The sequence below is a fragment of the Hypomesus nipponensis genome, chromosome 15, assembly GCF_054491055.1.
Source record: "Hypomesus nipponensis isolate SF chromosome 15, ASM5449105v1, whole genome shotgun sequence".
NCBI classification, from domain to species: Eukaryota; Metazoa; Chordata; class Actinopteri; order Osmeriformes; family Osmeridae; genus Hypomesus; species Hypomesus nipponensis.
In genome coordinates this window covers 14,455,117-14,473,270 of record NC_140375.1, presented here as the reverse complement: position 1 = coordinate 14,473,270, position 18,154 = coordinate 14,455,117, and the positions used below count along the sequence as shown (strand labels likewise).

Below are 18,154 nucleotides of genomic sequence, written 5' to 3'. Positions count from 1 at the left end.
GAAGCATGCATTTATAGTTTCTTAAACAGAAAAACATGGGACCTTATGGTCTCTTTCTTCCACTTAAGTTCTAGCCCAGCAGTTGCGTATGTGTTGACACCCGGAAACTCCGTACTACGATCTAGCTAGCCAGCTAGCCTGCAGGCTAGCAGGAAGGTGTTATCCTCGCAGAAAAGGTAAGACAGCAGTCTTATAAAAATGTACGTAAATAGCTTCTTGTTGCACAGCTAAATGAAAATGTACACAACAGCAAAATGCCTCTTCCTTCTAGCTAGCTTGCAAAGAAGCTTAGTCGGGGGAAAACTCTCACAAGATTGACTTAAAATAGATTTCACCACTAAGGACAGCAGCATATCCAATATACAAAACAAACGAGAAAAACTAACATTATGTTAAATAAGGACACTGATTTGATTTTTGAATGCTGACAACAGCTTGATTAATATATAACTTTGACGTTCAGGTCCCATGATGGTTTGTGAGCTCCTACTTTCATCTATGTGGTTCCTTTATGTCATCTTCTGGGTCGAGACCATAAGTGTGTGGTTGTTCCTCTGCATCTTCTACCAGGACCGAGTATTCTACCTTTGGGGAGATGGGTAAGACTTTCCTGGTCCATCATCTCAAATAGTTGTTTATCTAAACGACTTGTGCACATTGAATAGCATAGAATTATATTTAATTCTACAGGAGGTTCGCTGATGACGATGATCCCAGTCAAATGCTGTACATTTTGAGCTGGTGAGGGGTCCTTTTAGTTTGACTTGTTGGAACAGATGACCATAATGATATGCCTGGTTTTTACAAAGATATTCATCATAGACAATTAAACTCCTGCTTTGAACAATGCATTGGTTATCTTTCCACACAGGGTGGATCCCATAAGACTGTTGCAAACATGACAGAGTAGAGGAAGGAGACATGAAGAACAACATATCGAGAGCTGAGATTGGTTCCTGAGCCATGTGTGTGAAACGCTCCCAAAGCACAGCCTGAATAAGCCCATCTGTGTGTCAGTTACCCTCTTGAAGCATGGTTATTATCAGAGTCAGACTTCCAGTACACATAAAGTGTAACCAGTGATGTGGAAACTGCATAGGATGAACTGATGATGCTTTTTATATTGAGGAAGACCATGATTACTGTGTCGAGCAATAAGGAAATTTTGCAGATTTTTGTAAAATACCATTGTTTTTTCTATGGGTTTGTTCTTACGTTCATAATAGATGGGATACTTCCACATTGTCCTGGTTTGTGTTGTGTATGTTTGCTTGAAATGTTCTAGTTTCAACAAATAGAACATTGACATGTACTTGTGCTGTCATGTCTAAGGATATTTGTGCAATTTGTTTGTATTTATTCCAGTTTCCAAATGTTCAACACGCTGAGCATTCAAACACAGACAATGGTTCAAGCTGCACATCCTTCAAACTTAAAACAGAATTTGCACTCCTTGGCAGACATTTGACATGTTTACCATTTGCTTTGAATGTAACTTTACCCCTCCTTTCAATTTTGGTTGGTATAACTTTGTAATAAATTTGCACTTCTGGAAAAATAAATTAAGCATTTCATGTTCTCCTACCTGGTACAAATGTTACCAGAGGATTTCAGATATGATGTAATTTGACTCTACTGTACAGCAATTAAATCAGGAATATATGTCAGTTTCTTATAGTTACAGGAAATAAAGTCTTTTTTGTTGTATATGTTTCTTTTTGTAAAATGGAAAGCACAGTCATGGCATAGCTACTAAACCGGCCCTAACCAGTCCTCCCAGATTTTAGGTGGCGCTCATCGTCCAGTTACGCTGACATTTTTTCATTTGTACGACCACAGAAGGAACAGTAGTCTAACGGAAGCACCTATGAGAAGCACAGATCTAGGATCAGGTTGGTTTAGTAACGCCCACTGTAATCAACCATAACAAATCCTGAAAACTGATCTTGAATCGTTGAAATCCCCATCTATTTATATTCAGGCAATTCTACAAGCCAACTAGAACCATCAGGGTCCTGTAGAGACGACTAAGGAGGAACAAGCTGAGAAAAGAGCGCAAACGCAAAGCAGAAGACAGGAAAATAGCACAAAAATTCTCGTTATTGCGCCTTGTTTTTGTATATGTAAGGAGTGTTAATCGTAGTCAAGATTTATAGTACACTTGTAATAGTTGCGGTCTGTCTGTGAGGATAATGGCTCCAACTATTCAGACACAAGCTCAGCGAGAAGACGGTCACAGGTAAGTTGTTAGCTGTTCAGCCGTCAGTGTATTAAGATCTAGCTGGTCTACCAACGTGACTTATAGCTTCACTTTTCTGAATAACCAAGCTAGGTAACCTAATGCCTTTCTGGATTAGCTAGCTGGTTTAGTTGCATTAAGTCAACTTGCAGCTGTTGTCTAGCATACATTCATGAGTTGCCAGACGTTTCTGGAAATGTTCACTGTCTATTGATCTTATCTTCTGTCCAGGAGTTCCTCTCATAGAACGGTCCCAGAAAGGTACGTTTGTTTATTTCAGATTTGATAGGCATTGTGGTATCTCATTTTCTAGAGTGAATACGTTGTTGACATTACAGCCTACCAACTGGAGGAGAATTAAATGCTCCTAATGTTGATTGTACTGCTTTTAATTTAATTAATTTTTTTTTTTGCTTTTTATTAATCTTTAAGGTCTGGAGTCGTCTGTCGGGTTAAGTACTGCAACAGCCTACCTGACATCCCATTCGACCCTAAATTCATCACATACCCCTTTGACCAGCACAGGTAAATGTCAGTTTCACTCAAATGTCCTCCATGCAACTGTAATACCAATGATTCTTATATGGCTGGATGGCTTTGTGTGACTGGTGGTACACAGGTTTGTGCAGTATAAGGCCACCTCGTTAGAAAAGCAGCACAAACATGAACTGCTGACAGAGCCAGACCTTGGAGTCACCATTGACCTAATCAACCCAGACACCTACCGTATTGACCCCAGCAGTAAGTCCATCAACCATGACCTCAACCCTCAATGTGTCTTTTCGTGTCATTGCTACTAATGTGTAAAATTCAGACTCATTTGATTGTCTTTTGTAGTTCTCTTAGATCCAGCTGATGAGAAACTACTGGAGGAGGACATCCAGGCTCCCTCAAGCTCCAAACGGTTAAACTCTAATTTAGTCATCTACGTGACACAGTTCAACCTTCATGCGGAAGGACTTTGTTAGCTGTGTTTTGTGTGACTGAATATCTCCTTTTTCTCCCTTTTAGATCCCAGCAGCATGCCAAGGTAGTCCCATGGATGAGGAAAACAGAGTACATCTCCACAGAGTTCAACAGATACGGAGTCTCCAATGAGAAAGTGGAAGTCAAGTAAGTTTCATCCCCTCCTTGGGATTACTCCCCTGATCCCCTGTCCATACAACTTATGTGCTGTGTGCTTGCTCCATTTGGTTTATATTGCATATGTCATCACCACTCAGGATTGGAGTATCCGTCAAACAGCAGTTCACAGAGGAAGAGATCTATAAGGATAGGGATAGCCAGATTTCTGCCATTGAGAAGACATTTGAGGATGCACAGAAATCGGTAAGGTCAGCCTTTCTGCAACGGTGTACTGAACCCTCGTTGCTGCACGCGTGCCTTTTTGTCACAGAGTTGAGTTTGCAACATGAGGATGTAAGAATGTGTTGTGCTTTTGTCCTCAGGTCACCCAGCACTACAGTAAACCTCGAGTCACTCCTGTTGAGGTGCTTCCAGTGTTCCCTGACTTTAAGGTTAGCAATCAACTCCCAGTGATTGGATTCTGTTTGTTACTAATTGTTTTGACGGTTCACAATTTAACACAGGGGATGGGGAGGGGCCAAAATATATATTTGATGGGTCCTATTTGGCATGTGAGCTGCCAAAAGAAATATATGGAACTTATTTACTGCTGTAAGATCAGTGTCAGTCTTGCTGTATAATGAACCTGACAGTAAGCATGTGTATTTGTTGTGCTCTATTCACTAGATGTGGATCAACCCATGTGCCCAAGTCATCTTTGACTCGGATCCTGCACCCAAAGACATGGCAGGACCTGCTGGCGTGGACATGATGTCACAAGCCATGATTAGGTGTGTTGGGCCTATTTACATCTCAACTAGTGGTGTGGGTCAGTGTCCGGATGTTAAGATGTTGATGTTTTTTTTTTTTTGTTTGTTTTTTACTTCACTATTGTGCAGAGGTATGATGGACGAGGAAGGGAATCAGTTTGTGGCGTACTTCCTGCCGAACGAAGAAACACTTCGCAAGCGCAAGAGAGATGTAGACGAGGAATTGGACTACATGCCTGAAGACCTGTAAGTGCGCCCTCTGAAATTGAGAGGCAAAGTCACCTTTTTATAAGGAAACATTTCTTTTTTACTAACAGGTTATCCTTCCGGACAGGCAGTGTCCACTTATGCAAGTATCTGTTTTTTAAGTTTGAATTCAAGAGTGGGTTTTCTTTGCGATAAAGGTATGACTACAAGATAGCCAGGGAGTACAACTGGAACGTGAAGAACAAGGCTAGCAAGGGCTATGAGGAGAACTATTTCTTCATCTTCAGAGATGGGGATGGAGTTTACTACAACGAGCTGGAGACGAGGTAAGCAAGGCCAGGCACGGCGCTGACCGTGACCAAGCTCAATTTTACACAGAGACAGTTGAAGTGACATTTCCCCCCCCCCCCCCCTCAGTGGGCGAGCACGATTCACTGTTATCGGTTTAGTCTCGTAGTTATTCACTCTGTCGACCCGTGCTTTTTCAGAGTGCGTCTGAGCAAGAGAAGGGCCAAGGCTGGAGCCCAGTCCACCACAAATGCCGTGCTGGTGTGTAAGCACAGAGACATGAACGAGAAGGAGCTGGAAGCTCAGGTAAGGCCGCGTATCATGTCGTCTCATCGTGACTCGTGTCTCTACTGACGAGCCTCAGCAGGAGTGGTACTGATTCATCTCTGTCTGCTTCAGGATGCCCGCAAGGCCCAACTGGAGAACCACGAGCCAGAGGACGAGGAGGACCTGGATCTGGATAAAGACCTGCAGGACTCGGGTCCGTGTCTCCTCTCAGCTCTGTCTCGTACATTCAACCCCCCCCGCTCCGCCTCTGTAACCCGTGTGTGCTTATCTCTGTCCTCTTCCACAGGTGACGAGAAGGAGAAAGGCAGTGACAGTGAAGGAGACAACTCGGACAGCGAGTCTGAGCGAGAGGAGGAGGAGGAGGCGGCAGAGCGCAGGGACGAGGAGGAGGAAGAGGAGGAGGGGGCCGCCAAGCGGAGGAGGAAGACCAGCGCCAGTGGCAGCGAGAGCGGCGAGGAGAGGACGCGGGAGATGAGGGACGAAGAGGAGATCTTTGGCAGCGACGACGACAGCGAGGACAACGAGGCTAAGGGCGGCGCGCGCAGCAGCGGCGAGGAGGGCAGCGGGAGCGAGGACGAAGGGGAGAGGGGGCGGAGGAGGAGCGGCAGCGCCACTCCCGCCCACAGCAGCGCCAGCGGCAGCCCTCACTCAGGGGGCGGGGCTCAGAGCGGAAGTGGCAGCGAGCAGGGCTCAGAATCCAGTGATGGCAGCGACAGTGAATAGGGACATCTGATCGCTCACCCCACACGTCTCATCCCTATGCTCCAGACGGGCGATTTCTCCGAGCCTCAAATTGAATATATCCGGCTCGTCCCTTTTTAAACGGCACAGTCTGGGAACAGAATATCTGTAATGCTTGTCTGCTTGACAGAGGGGATGCACTACTTGTGCACTGTAGTTTAGTGTATGGTTCAAATATGTACACAGGTTTTTTTTCTGTTGGGATCTCATGCATAACCCTGTTGAATTTAAGTTTGTTTCCATTTCCTCTCACCATTAGAGGGGTTGCATTATGTCTTTGAAAATGGACAATAAAATGCAACGCTACGTTATAATGCAGTATTGCATTTTATAGGCTTTTATGTCATTTTGTTGCAGATAGTGAATACATCAATGGACATGTCAATTATGAACATGTAGACTTTGTAAATAAATTGTAGTTGCTGATTTTATAAAACGTGTCTTTTGTAAACCTTTTTTTCTTCAAAGCAAAGTGCCCTTGATGTGTGTGGACCACAGATGGAATGCTTATAGAGAAGGGAGATGGGATTAGAAAAGGGATATGGGATTAGAAAGTGTCGTTTGAGATGCTCTTCGTGAGGAGTTTGTAGTGGGGTTATGTAAAGTAATTCATAATAAATGACTGAAATGGACCTGACATGTCTGACATTTATTAAGTTGTATCGATGCATTCAAGGACAAAGGGAAAACTCTTCAACGAAAGAAAGACAGCTTGTCTTTCAGCCATTCCTCTGACAAATCATCGATGTTCCGTGTTTCGAAAACCTATTGACAAAGTACAGTTCATAGGTCAGATGGAAACACTGTTTAGTAAGATATCTGACATCATGAGCCTTTTAGTTTTAAGCCCAAACTAGAGAGACCCAAACCCTTCACCTTTGTGAGCTCGGCTGCTTGGACCAGTTGATTTTTACTGCCTGCATACATCATTTGCTGTTCAGGCTTGCATCCTGTTGATATTATTAAGCCAGTAAGTCAGGATGACAAAACGGTCTACCATTAGGATTAAGTACTGTGTTTCTTTGACTGATCAATATTGCCTATTCACACAATTCTGAATAGGAACAAGACGGTTCCCTCATTGAAAAATGACTCACCAACTGGACTTGAGAATATGAAACACAGAGGATAGGACACTCTGCCATCTGAATGGATATACTTGTAGCTGTAGACTATAAATGTGGATTACAGTTAAGGAATGTGAATCAGTGAATGACCTCTAATACAAGTTGTGTAAAACTGAAATTGAGAATGATGAGGATATCGAGGCTGACGTTCTGGAAGTTCATTCCTCAAGTCATCCAGGGTTATGTCCTGAAATAGGAGGGAAATTACCTAAGGTTACCTGATATATATAAATAAGTTCTAAGTGAATCTGGCTTAAGACACTCAGGAAGTCTTATAATTGAAGGACTTGCCTCATATTCTTCCTCCAGGATTACAAGCTGTTTCTCCATGTCAATTTTCACTGGGAGATACAAGATTGTAGTAGGTATTTGCATAATGTATGTCCACATGCACTACCCATAGAATGTGTGTTGGTGTTAGTTAATAAGGTTAGTCTTGAAGATACTGCTTGTGTTATATTATACTTTAAAAGTTAAGAGGTGAATATGATGAGTCAGCACTCACTCAGTATGGCTGCATTATTGGTCTCTTTTCGGAATCTGAACTTCTTCAGTTTTTCTTTCAGGCTCTCGTCCACCTCACACACAACAAGGGAGCTTGACTAAAACATAAGGTTTACATTAGTAAGGTGTTGTCATTTCTGATTAAAACGTGTCTATTTGGTGAAACAACAAGCACAAGCCTACACATGCACCAACAAGAGAAAGAAAGACAGTGTAAAAGGTAGAGAGAATCTTAACTATGATGTGCGGGTTTTGCCATGCATGAATTTCAACCATTACTAACATTTTAAAGTGACAGATTTAGGCCAGGAAGTGTTTTCTGGCATCATGAGACAGCTTCCTGTTAAGCAATGTGGGGGATGGTGGACATGAGTAGCAGAGACAAACAGAGTAATATCTAGTAAAACTACATTACTTTAAACCTGGGGCACATCACCATTCCAAATACAAATTTGTGGAAGAGCCTAATCATATAAGTAAGCAGTCTTCCATACCATTCTGGAAAAGGTCCTGTTATGCTTTCCGGTCTTCAGTGAGATTTTCTTGTTTAGGTAGTTCCTTCTCTACCACCAGCTAGTGAGAGGATGCTGTCTGTGTCACAAGAACCTCCCTTTTCATACACGGGGAGGGCACTCACTCTGAGGAAAATAGAGCATTCGTCACTGACCCTCCCTTTTTTCATAAAGCCAAGATGTATGGAAGCAAATCTGTGACATGTTTTAAGGCATTGAATACTTCATGTTGAAATTTAAACACCACCGAATTTGTTGGTTTTTAATTAACCTCTTCAAAATGTAAATGTTAATTTATTTCAATTTAAAAAATATATATATAATCCAAAAATTAAAGTTTCAGGAATTCAGGTCGCTCAAATTTGAACAGTAAAATTCTAATCCCAAAAATACAAAAACAATATTCAAATATAATTTTTTTATGATCGAATTTCTTTGGTTCGAATTTTGGGGATCTGAATTTTACTGTTCGAATTAGAATTTGTTCTTCTATACTCTTTGTTATTTAGAACTGTTTTGGATCATTGTTTAGACACCTTTATGGAGGGTGTGAGACAACCTGGCAACCCCACGATAGTGGCCCACGTCTTGCGTCAAATCAGACTGAACGAAGTAAATTTCTCCAGGCTAGCGGCGCTGCGCTCCATTTTTTGTGTGTGGAAAGAAACATTTTTGTATATAGATGCATTGTGTTACGTCTGAAATCATTACATGTCCTTATTGTAAAGGAAACTAATATACTGCTAGCATTGGATCGAAATCTGCGCTTTGTTTGTTTGAGTTGTTTTGCATTATAGCTAGCAAGCTAGCTAACATTACTCTAGGAAATTCTTGCTAGCTAGCTAGCAAACTAGAGATTAGCTAGCGCTGCTACTTGCTAACTAGCTTATCGATTAGCCAACAGCTAGGCTAGCTGACAAGTGCAATCCACATACGTAAACAAACAAACGACTATAGCTACCGTATGTTATGTATATGTATTCAACGTCATACATTTCGTGCTTAATCACCAGCATGTTGGCTAGCTAACAAGTAGGACCTTTGCACCGTGAGATCTACATTGTTTCTCGTCGTTACTTTGCTAGCCCTTTAGCTTCGTCCGAGACGAGAAAGAGAGGGACATTCCAACAGCAACGTCGGAACGGAAAACAATACCAATCCCGATTCACTCTCACTCATTACACGGTGGAAAAACATCAAGTCGGTAAGGGCCTAATTATGCTAGTTAGATTCGTGCTATTTACGATCAAAACAAGTCCCAAGTTAATCACATTTAGATACTATGCAAACAGTAATGCTAAGTCGTGTGTTATAGGGTAAATCTGCTAGCTTTCAGTAACCAGACTGTGTTCATGTTTGTTTAGCTTGTTAAATCGGTGTGAATGGAGACGGTGATAACTCTAGACAAGCAAAACCGGCTTCTTAACTGGCTTGCTAACACTGACAAGAAAGCTTAGTAAGCTACAAGAAACTAACGCTGTCAGAGGCAGCCACATTAGCTATGTTAGTGGCTGGCAAGCTACGTGTCATTCACAGCCAAATCAACAGATATCTTTTGTCCAACACATTCCGAAAAATGTATCTAGACGTAAATGCCGTTAAACCACATTATAATTGTTAGCTTGCTAGCCAGTATATAAGTTATTGGGAATAATCTTTTTGAGCCCGCTTTCATCGGAAGTGATGATGCTGGCGTTATTGTGCTCCACTTTTGCACCGTGAAGCTGATTATCCCTGCATTATGATTAGCTGGGCTAAATAAAGGACATGGATGCTAGTTTGCTGGACCATAGTATGTGTATCATAAAACAACGGTCACATGTATATGCTCCAGTCACGCTCATATCACTGATTGATCGTTGTGGGGTTTAAACTCTGAAAAACGGCATCATTCAGCGACCCAACCTTAATTTCAGTGACTTGAACATGATAGCTTTTCAAGTCCGCTTGCAAATGAATTGGTTGTTACTGTGCAGAACCAATTTAAATAGTGTTTGATAATATAACCTGCTGTTTGTTAAGTTTATGGAATGTAAACAAGTGAACACCATAATATGCAGTAATGTTGAGCACAGAAATGCTGGGCTGTAGCGTTTCTAAGCTACCAATTCAAGCTGAACAACATGCATATCAGTGTATTTGCATTGGGAGAAAGATTTGACACTCTTCAGTGTGCAATTCATCTTAACCTGTACCTTGACCTAACAGTGTCCCTGTCGATTTGGTAGGGTTGGGAAGATGCAGGTGCAGATACTCAGGAGAGGGCCTCTGCCTCCTGTCTGAGACACCACCAGCTAGATTGGAAAGACACAGTTCTCATCCAAACTGCACTGAACCCTGTCCTAGTTGTCCCTGCACCACCCCTCACCAGGAGCCTCTGCTGCAGCTGAACCATGTGAGGGCCCCCCCGCTTCGCTGTGAGGGGATCCTAGGACTGTTCCTGTACCGCTGCCACTGAGCGGAGCCAGAGTGAAACAGTTTGCGATACTGCAGTCCTCCCCATACCCACCGGCCCCACCCGCACATTCCCGTCCCTGTTCCCAAGGGAACACGCCATGATGTTCCGAGACCAGGTGGGCATCCTGACTGACTGGTTCAAGGGCTGGAATGAGTGCGAGCAGACGGTGGCGCTGTTGTCCCTGCTCAAGAGGGTGTCCCGCACCCAGGCCCGCTTCCTGCATATCTGCCTGGAGCACTGGCTGGCAGACTGCACTGAGATCCACATCCTGGAGGCAGAGGCTAACAACGCAGGTAGCTGGGGGAAGACACTCATAATAATATACACACTTATGATCATGTATTAATGATACTGACCCCATTTCGCTCACTCCGAAGACCATTCCTAAGCAATGTATTTCAATTTGTTTTCTTTTCTTCTGTCAATCTCTTCTCTGCACAGCCATTGTTAGCCAATGGCACCAGGAGCCCAAAGAGAAGGCAGTGTCCCTGCTGCTATCCCACCTGCCCCTGCTCCAGCCCCGCAACAGCGAGGCCAAGTGTGAGTACATGAAGCTGCTGCAGAAGGTGCTGAGCCACACCATCGAAAGCAGCCTGTTTGTGGAGGAGAGCCGACAGCTGCTATCCTACGCCCTCATCCACCCCGCCACCACCCTCGATGACCGGACCTCTCTGGCCATGTGGCTCAACCACCTGGAGGAGCACCTCTCCAGTGGCTACGCGCCCACCTCCAGGCCGCCCTCCGGCCCCTACCACCCTCGCCAGGGCTCAGATGAGTGGCCCAGCTCCGCCGAGGCCATGGACCCTGGCCATGCCTGGCACGAGAAGCCCCCCTCCTCCAGCACCTCCCCAGCAGGACAGAACGGACACATGTCGTTCCCTGGCGGGATGCCTTCTCCCATCAACAGCAACAACGCAGGTCAGTCAGCCCAACGGGGACAAACAGACAGAGGTGACATTGCGCCCCATGGTCCGAATTAGCACACAAACTCTCTGGTTGAAACTTTAGCCGTGTGGCCTTTCGGAAAATGCTGTGATTGTGTTCTGTCGCCAGGCCTGGGGGGTCAGATGCAGCCCAGCCCTCTGAAGAGGTCGATGTCGCTGATCCCCTCCAGCCCCCAGGCGTGTGGGTCTGAGTGGCTGAGCCAGGACGACCTGGGGGGACGCCAGGCCTACTTACCCACGGACCACGCGCCCCTGTCCCCCCAGAGCAGCGTGGCCTCGTCAGGCAGCGAGCAGACGGAGGACCAGGGCTCTGCACGCAACACCTTCCAGGAGGACGGCAGTGGCATGAAAGGTCAAGAGTTCATCCCCCGAAGGCTTTGTCGATGTTTACCCGCGGTGAAAAAAAAACGGCGAGCGCGGCTCAGAGTGTGACGTTTTCCTTCCCTCGTTTTTTTTCTTCTTGTCTTAGATGTTCCCACGTGGCTGAAGAGTCTTCGTCTTCACAAATACGCTGCACTTTTCTCTCAGATGACGTATGAGGAGATGATGATTCTTACAGAGCACCACCTGGAGTCACAGGTTTGTCCTCCAGTCCAGCACAGGGAGCTGTTCGACAGCACAGGGAGCTGTTCGACAGCACAGGGAGCTGTTCGACAGCACAGGGAGCTGTTCGACAGCGCCCTACATCAAAGCCAGTGAAGCATGAAGTCAAGCAATGCGGGCCCCCAGTTTTATACCGAGCTGTCCTGACAGATAAACACAATGATTTGGGCTCTGCTCCACGGCTAGAATGACACTGGTGGTTAGGATTGGATTGTTATTTAGCGACGGGAAGGTTATGTGTTCCCCATTTGAAATGGCCCTCTCCATCTTTTCAGAATGTGACCAAGGGAGCGCGCCACAAGATCGCCTTGAGCATCCAGAAGCTACGAGAGCGTCAGAGTGTTCTCAAGTCTTTAGAGAAGGTATCACTTACAGGGAGCCTTTCAATTTCAAAAACCTCTCTGAATTTGCAATGTTATTCTCCCCCCCCCCCCCCCCCCCAAGAAAAAAAAAACCCCCTGCCATTTCCTTCTTGACAGGACATCTTAGAAGGTGGAAACCTGCGTAACGCCCTCCAGGAGCTGCAACAGATCATCATCACGCCCATCAAAGCCTGCTGCCCTGCCGGCGCCGCGCACAGGGACCTCAGTGAGCCCGGCGACCCCACCCCCGAGCACTCCAAGCCTGGGGAGGACAAGGAGCTCTCGTCAGAGGCCTTCCAGCCCCACAACCCCCCTTCCTGTGACGGGGAGTCCTCCACCGCACCCATATCAGACGGTGACATTGCTGGCCAGTTTACGCGTGTCATGGGTAAAGGTGAGATGGGATACAGTTTCATTTCATTTGGATATATGTTTTTAGGTCCTGCTGGTTCTTGTTTTCTTGTACCATGGTGTGTGTGTGTGTGGGATATATGAACTACCGTTTGTGTGTGTGTGATATGAACTACCGTGTGTGTGTGAGATGTGAACTACCGTGTGTGTGTTGCAGTGTGCACTCAGCTGCTGGTGTCGCGGCCGGATGAGGAGAACATCAGCTGTTACCTGCAGCTCATCGAGAAGTGTCTGACACACGAGGTGAGAGCCTGCGAACGCGCATCTATTCCTGGATGGAAGAGCACTCCCTTTTGACGTATTTTATTGGCATAGTCTAAATGAGAACGGTACCTTCACATGGGGAGTAATCCATTTACGAACGTGGTGATCCGGTTCCTTGCAGGAAGCCTTTTTTAAGTATTTACAAATGTATAACTTCCCCTTACCAGTGGAGTTCAACGCGCTGCTTGATGCTTTTGACTGCATTGCTGTTTGAAGTACTGATTCCTGCTTCCCTGCTGCACTCTCCCTTATCTTTACTCCTGTCATCGCTCTCTCTCTCGCTGTGTCTCTCTCTCTCGCTGTGTCTCTTTCTCTCGCTGTGTCTCTCTCTCTCGCTGTGTCTCTCTCTCTTGCTGTGTCTCTCTCTCTCTCGCTGTGTGTCTCTCTCTCGCTGTGTCTCTCTCTCTCGCTGTGTCTCTCTCTCTCGCTGTGTCTCTCTCTCTTGCTGTGTCTCTCTCTCTCTCGCTGTGTGTCTCTCTCTCGCTGTGTCTCTCTCTTGCTGTGTCTCTCTCTCTCGCTGTGTCTCTCTCTCTCGCTGTGTCTCTCTCTCTCGCTGTGTGTCTCTCTCTCGCTGTGTCTCTCTCTCTCGCTGTGTGTCTCTCTCTCGCTGTGTCTCTCTCTCTCGCTGTGTCTCTCTCTCTCGCTGTGTCTCTCTCTCTCGCTGTGTGTCTCTCTCTCGCTGTGTCTCTCTCTCTCGCTGTGTCTCTCTCTCTCGCTGTGTCTCTCTCTCTCGCTGTGTCTCTCTCTCTCGCTGTGTCTCTCTCTCTTGCTGTGTCTCTCTCTCTCTCGCTGTGTGTCTCTCTCTCGCTGTGTCTCTCTCTTGCTGTGTCTCTCTCTCTCGCTGTGTCTCTCTTTCTCTTGCTGTCTCTTTCTTGCTGTCTCTCTCTTGCTGTCTCTCTCTGTCTCTCTCTTACTCTGTCTCTCTCTCTCTCGCTGTCTCTCTCTCAGGCTTTCACAGAGACCCAGAGGAAGAGGCTGGTCTCGTGGAAGCAGCAGGTTCTTAAGCTGCTCCGCTTGTTTCCTCGGAAGGCCATGCAGACCATGCTGGACATGCCTGTCTACCGACAGAAAGGGTGAGACTCCAGTTGTTCTCTCCTTCCCCGTTGGTGGATCTCTCACTCTCTCAGTTTTCCCTACACCTGTTAAATATTAAAACAACACCTATTTTATTCAAGGCGCGAAATATTTTCTCCAGTGAGCTCAGGAGGTCTGGCTGCCTTTGCCTCTTCCTAGAATGAGGACTGTGCACGTGTGCCTGTTGTCACGTGAGTGTGTGTCCTCTTCCAGCTGGGCGTATGGGTCCAACTCCCTCCCCACAGCAGGCTCTGTGAGTGGGGGTCTGGGGCGCCGGGGACAGAGGCAGTTTACCATGCCGCCACGCGGGCTCCCGACCAGAGGCATGGGGCTCCTGAGTCCAGGGGGCATCGGGGGGGCCTCCCCCCGCCATACCCTTACCAGCCCTGCTCTGGGGGGCCAAGGCAGACAGGTCAGAGCTCATGCCTGTGACAAAGTCATATACGAACACTGTCTGCAAAAACCGAAGTCGTGCTCAGAAGTGGAAAACCCAAATCTTCTTACTAAAGAAAAGTGTTTGTTGATTCAAGTTTGAGCTAGTTAGCCTGTTCCCATCTGTGGAAAGGAATGATCTACCAGTTTTGTGCCTTAGGAGTCTTCTCCTTTCTTGGCTAACATTTGTTTTTTTGACAGACAAATGAGGCATTATAAAAGTCACTGACACTTGTATCAATATAGAACTCAAAGGGGTTGGCATATCATTTTGAGATGAATCATCATAATAACCAGAGGGATCGCCCGTCTGTCCTCGCAGGAGAAAAGAGTGTAGAATATAGAGATTGAATGGCGTGTTTTTATTGGACGCTCATGTTTTCTTTCTAGAACCTGTGGTTCGCCAACCCCGGGGGCAGCAACAGCATGCCAAGCCAGAGCCGCAGCTCCGTGCAGCGGACCCACTCGCTTCCTGTCCACACCTCCCCTCAAACCATGCTCCTGTTCCAGCAGCAAGGTAGCTTCCCCGCCATCTCCACGACCTCACGCATACCCCCCAACCCACACCCTCTGGCACCCATTCATCCCCTCTTCCATGAAAGCATGGTTCACATGCTTGCCTCGGACGCCCCTATCCCTTGAGCAGCATAACAGGCTGATGTGATTGTCCCTTCTCTCCCTCAGAATTTCAAGGTCCAGGGTCCGACCTGGAGATCAACCCCACGCTGGAGTCACTGTGCCTCAGTATGACAGAGCATGCCTTAGGGGGTAAGGGACCGACACTGTGTCTGGGAAACCCTTAGGCACAGCACACAGCTCACATGAACACATCCTGTGTCGATATTATATAGTTGTCTTGTAATTATGATATTGTTGTCCCCTTGCTTTATCTACGTCATTTGAAATACCAATCTCCTGTTTTTCTAGATGGAATGGACCGAACATCAACAATATGAAAACAAGTCAAGAAACGTGTTGGGAAAAAAAGTTTAAACTAAGTCGCCGGTTAACTCCAACAGAAGTCTGTTCAGCTCCTTGTAGCCCAGCACAAAGTATCTGCTTCAGAAAACAACAAAGCAAAATGGTCACTACAAAAACGACAAAACTAACTGTGTATATGTTCTCTGATATTTTTCTACTTTATTATACTTAACTAAGTTTATTATAAATGGAATACAGATGACTATTATATTACAGGAGAGATGAGAGGTTAGTTGTACAAAACTGCTCAGTGTCTTCTGCAGGACTGTGACATTAAGATGAGCAGGGTTCTGAGAGGAATATGGAGGATTGGTGCTGTCTTAAGGGGCGTCTACCCCCAAGTTTCTCCCCTCTTCCTCCAGTAGCTAGAAAATACAAAGGGTAAAGACACTGCCTTGGAGCAAGGCTGCTGTCCAGGAACACTGAGAGCCAAGCTTCACACCCCATATACTGTATCCAGACCAGTCTCCTGACCTGGAGCAAGGCACTTCTGCACACTGCCCCCTATTTGTGGGCGCTGCGCATTCACACACACACACACACACACACACACACACATACACACACATACATATGGTCAGCCTGTAGCCAGGCCCTGGGTGTCATATACATGTACACTAGTTAGCAAGGAAGGCCATGACACATTGACAGACTTAATATCCTGGCTCATCCCGCTCCTGAAGCAGAGGGGATAAACTCTGCATATGGGTAACAAACGACTGTGTCCCACCCTATCGTTACAAGGCCAAAGAGAAGGGGTCTGTGCGAATTCTGATGCCAGAGTTATATATGTAATTGTAAATGCGGTATTTGTTAAAACAATGTCAGTTTTGAAGAAGGAAAATATGCCAGCCGCAACCAGTCTGCATTGAAATTTTGTGCTGTACTACACAAATGATGATGAATCTCATTTGCAAGCTAAGCGCTGAGCAATCCTTACAGGGTTGCAGCAGGGCTGGGGAGGTTTGTACTGTGGGAGCTGAAGTTAAATTGCATTTGTAAAAAAAAAAAAAAAAAAAAAAGAAATATTTGAGGAAAGGGCAGGTGTTGTGTCTGTTTTCAAGTACTTATTTTTCAGGGAGCGTTGCTCTTTACCTCACTGTTAACGCTGGGTAAGAAACCTTAATGAAATCCCTTTCTACCCTGAGGCACTGTTATGATTGGCTCTGGAAAATGCAAATGAGGCTCAAGTCTCATTCAGAATGAACCAGTACCCACCTCTCTTTCGAACGGCCAGTGTGGAGATTTGATGAATCATATATTTTTATTTTTTTGGGAAGGCTCTTGGATATCCTTTAGCCCTAACATTATCATGTGGTATCAGTGTTGAATCCAAGATTGTGTGCCAGCCTCTGTGTTTGAATGTGGCAGGGGAGAGGTGCATGTGCGTATATGGTCTTATCACATGGATCGTCTGTGTCTTGAGGCAGGGATCTCCATATTCATTTTTATTTCCACAGAGCCATGACTGTTCTACTTGTTTAGTAAACATGGTTATTTACCAACATGTCTTTTCCTACTCTTATTCTTTATACGCTCCCCCGATAAACAACTTCTGCTTTTTTCTTCTTCTTGAAATGCATGGTTTTCCCCACACGATTTGAGTTCTGAAAATGCTTATAAGAGGACAGAATTGAGCGCTTGTGATGGTGCTCGATGTCATCATATGGAGAAGGCTAAAGTGATGTGACTGATGTTCAATGTTGATGCCTCCCAATGAGTACTTTTTACTTCTGGCGTGGGCATGCCCTTGTGTAATGTGATGTCTGAAAATCAGATTACTCATTTGAATATTCCATCTCTTTATATGTGTAATGCATAAAGTACTTGGCTGGCTGGGTAGAGATTGACTGATGCCTGCTACCCCAAGTCTTATCTACGTTGCGATCATGACTCTGTAGAGAAGTCAAACGCTCATGTGGGGCATGTGCCGTCTGCCTTCCTGGAGTTGTGGAGTGACGAGAAGATTGATCTTGCTTGGCCTTGTGGTTTCAACTGTCAGATGCCAGTTGCTGATAACGCGAGGTGTCTTGCCTAAGAGGCACAAACCATGCTTCTTCTCTCTCTGCTTGGGTACTGAGCCTGAGTAGTTTTCTAGTCACAGGTATCCTTAGAGCTGGCTCTAGGACATATCTGACTTGATGACTACATCAGATTTCTTGTCCAAAAAGAGAGATGAGTATATTTGGGGGGGAAAACATCTACATATTTCAGATATAGTTAGTCAATTTTCTCTTATCTAAGCTATTGTGTGAAATTGGTTGGGCCGACACTGTACAGTACATACATGTTACATGGCTCAGAGTCTAAGTTGATTGGTCTATGTACCATAGCATAGCGTACCTGAAATGATTATACAGGTTGGATGCTACCAATGTGTAGGACAGGGTTCTTTAAGCCTGCAAAATAGACTCTGGGAGCTCCATAGTCTAATGAAGAGTGGTGGGCAATGACATTTCCAGTCTGAGCTGTGATATATGTGATTATGAGTATAACTCATCACTAACAACAGGCCAAGGAATATGTTTACCGTATGTTTACATTCCAGTGATGTGTGAATTTGGTTTGAAAATACACTTCATAAGTTCGGGGTAATATTTTCTTGCCAAGCAGAGTTATGAGGTACATAGCTTGTGTGTCATTCAGTACACATTAAGACTCTTTGTCCTGGACCTTCAGATGGTGTTCATGTTCCAGCCTGGCATAGTCAATAAGCAGTCAGTTGTATACTTTGTTGCATCTCTGTCTTGTAAAATTTATATTTAATACTAATGCCCCATCCCCAAAACGTTTTTCTAATGTTTTATGAATGAACATTTTGCATCCCATGCTTAAAAACTACTTTTTTACTGTCACACATTTTATGTTTGAATGATCTGAACTG

At 45.3% G+C, this 18,154-nt stretch overlaps 3 protein-coding genes across 5 annotated transcripts; 2 read left to right on the top strand and 1 right to left on the bottom strand.

The window, feature by feature from the left end:
• Positions 1-1,988: 1,988 nt before the first annotated feature.
• On the top strand, positions 1,989-6,230 carry paf1 (PAF1 homolog, Paf1/RNA polymerase II complex component). The gene is made up of 14 exons (XM_084674905.1): positions 1,989-2,239; positions 2,471-2,500; positions 2,672-2,764; positions 2,859-2,980; positions 3,077-3,143; positions 3,251-3,352; positions 3,463-3,568; positions 3,688-3,756; positions 3,992-4,095; positions 4,204-4,320; positions 4,479-4,607; positions 4,770-4,875; positions 4,969-5,050; positions 5,144-6,230. The coding sequence occupies exons 1-14, from the start codon at positions 2,193-2,195 to the stop codon at positions 5,578-5,580; spliced, it is 1,611 nt and encodes a 536-aa protein (XP_084531031.1). The 5' UTR covers positions 1,989-2,192; the 3' UTR covers positions 5,581-6,230.
• Positions 6,229-7,859, bottom strand: gmfg (glia maturation factor, gamma). Its single transcript, XM_084674906.1, has 7 exons — positions 7,724-7,859; positions 7,231-7,327; positions 7,017-7,066; positions 6,863-6,912; positions 6,696-6,778; positions 6,475-6,548; positions 6,229-6,363 (listed from the first exon to the last, which is right to left on the bottom strand). The coding sequence occupies exons 1-7, from the start codon at positions 7,724-7,726 to the stop codon at positions 6,292-6,294; spliced, it is 429 nt and encodes a 142-aa protein (XP_084531032.1). The 5' UTR covers positions 7,727-7,859; the 3' UTR covers positions 6,229-6,291.
• A 415-nt stretch (positions 7,860-8,274) lies between these two features.
• samd4b (sterile alpha motif domain containing 4B) lies at positions 8,275-16,777 on the top strand. Of its 3 annotated transcripts, none has more exons than XM_084673991.1 (14): positions 8,275-8,393; positions 8,827-8,945; positions 9,970-10,492; positions 10,641-11,117; positions 11,253-11,495; positions 11,613-11,722; positions 12,022-12,108; positions 12,226-12,502; positions 12,677-12,762; positions 13,732-13,856; positions 14,071-14,269; positions 14,680-14,806; positions 14,974-15,057; positions 15,217-16,777. In XM_084673991.1, the coding sequence occupies exons 3-14, from the start codon at positions 10,297-10,299 to the stop codon at positions 15,243-15,245; spliced, it is 2,040 nt and encodes a 679-aa protein (XP_084530117.1). In that variant the 5' UTR covers positions 8,275-8,393; positions 8,827-8,945; positions 9,970-10,296; the 3' UTR covers positions 15,246-16,777. The 3 variants fall into 3 exon arrangements, with proteins under 3 accessions (XP_084530117.1, XP_084530116.1, XP_084530115.1); XM_084673990.1 differs by having other exon boundaries at positions 8,340-8,703; XM_084673989.1 differs by having other exon boundaries at positions 8,340-8,945.
• The last annotated feature ends 1,377 nt before the right edge of the window (positions 16,778-18,154 follow it).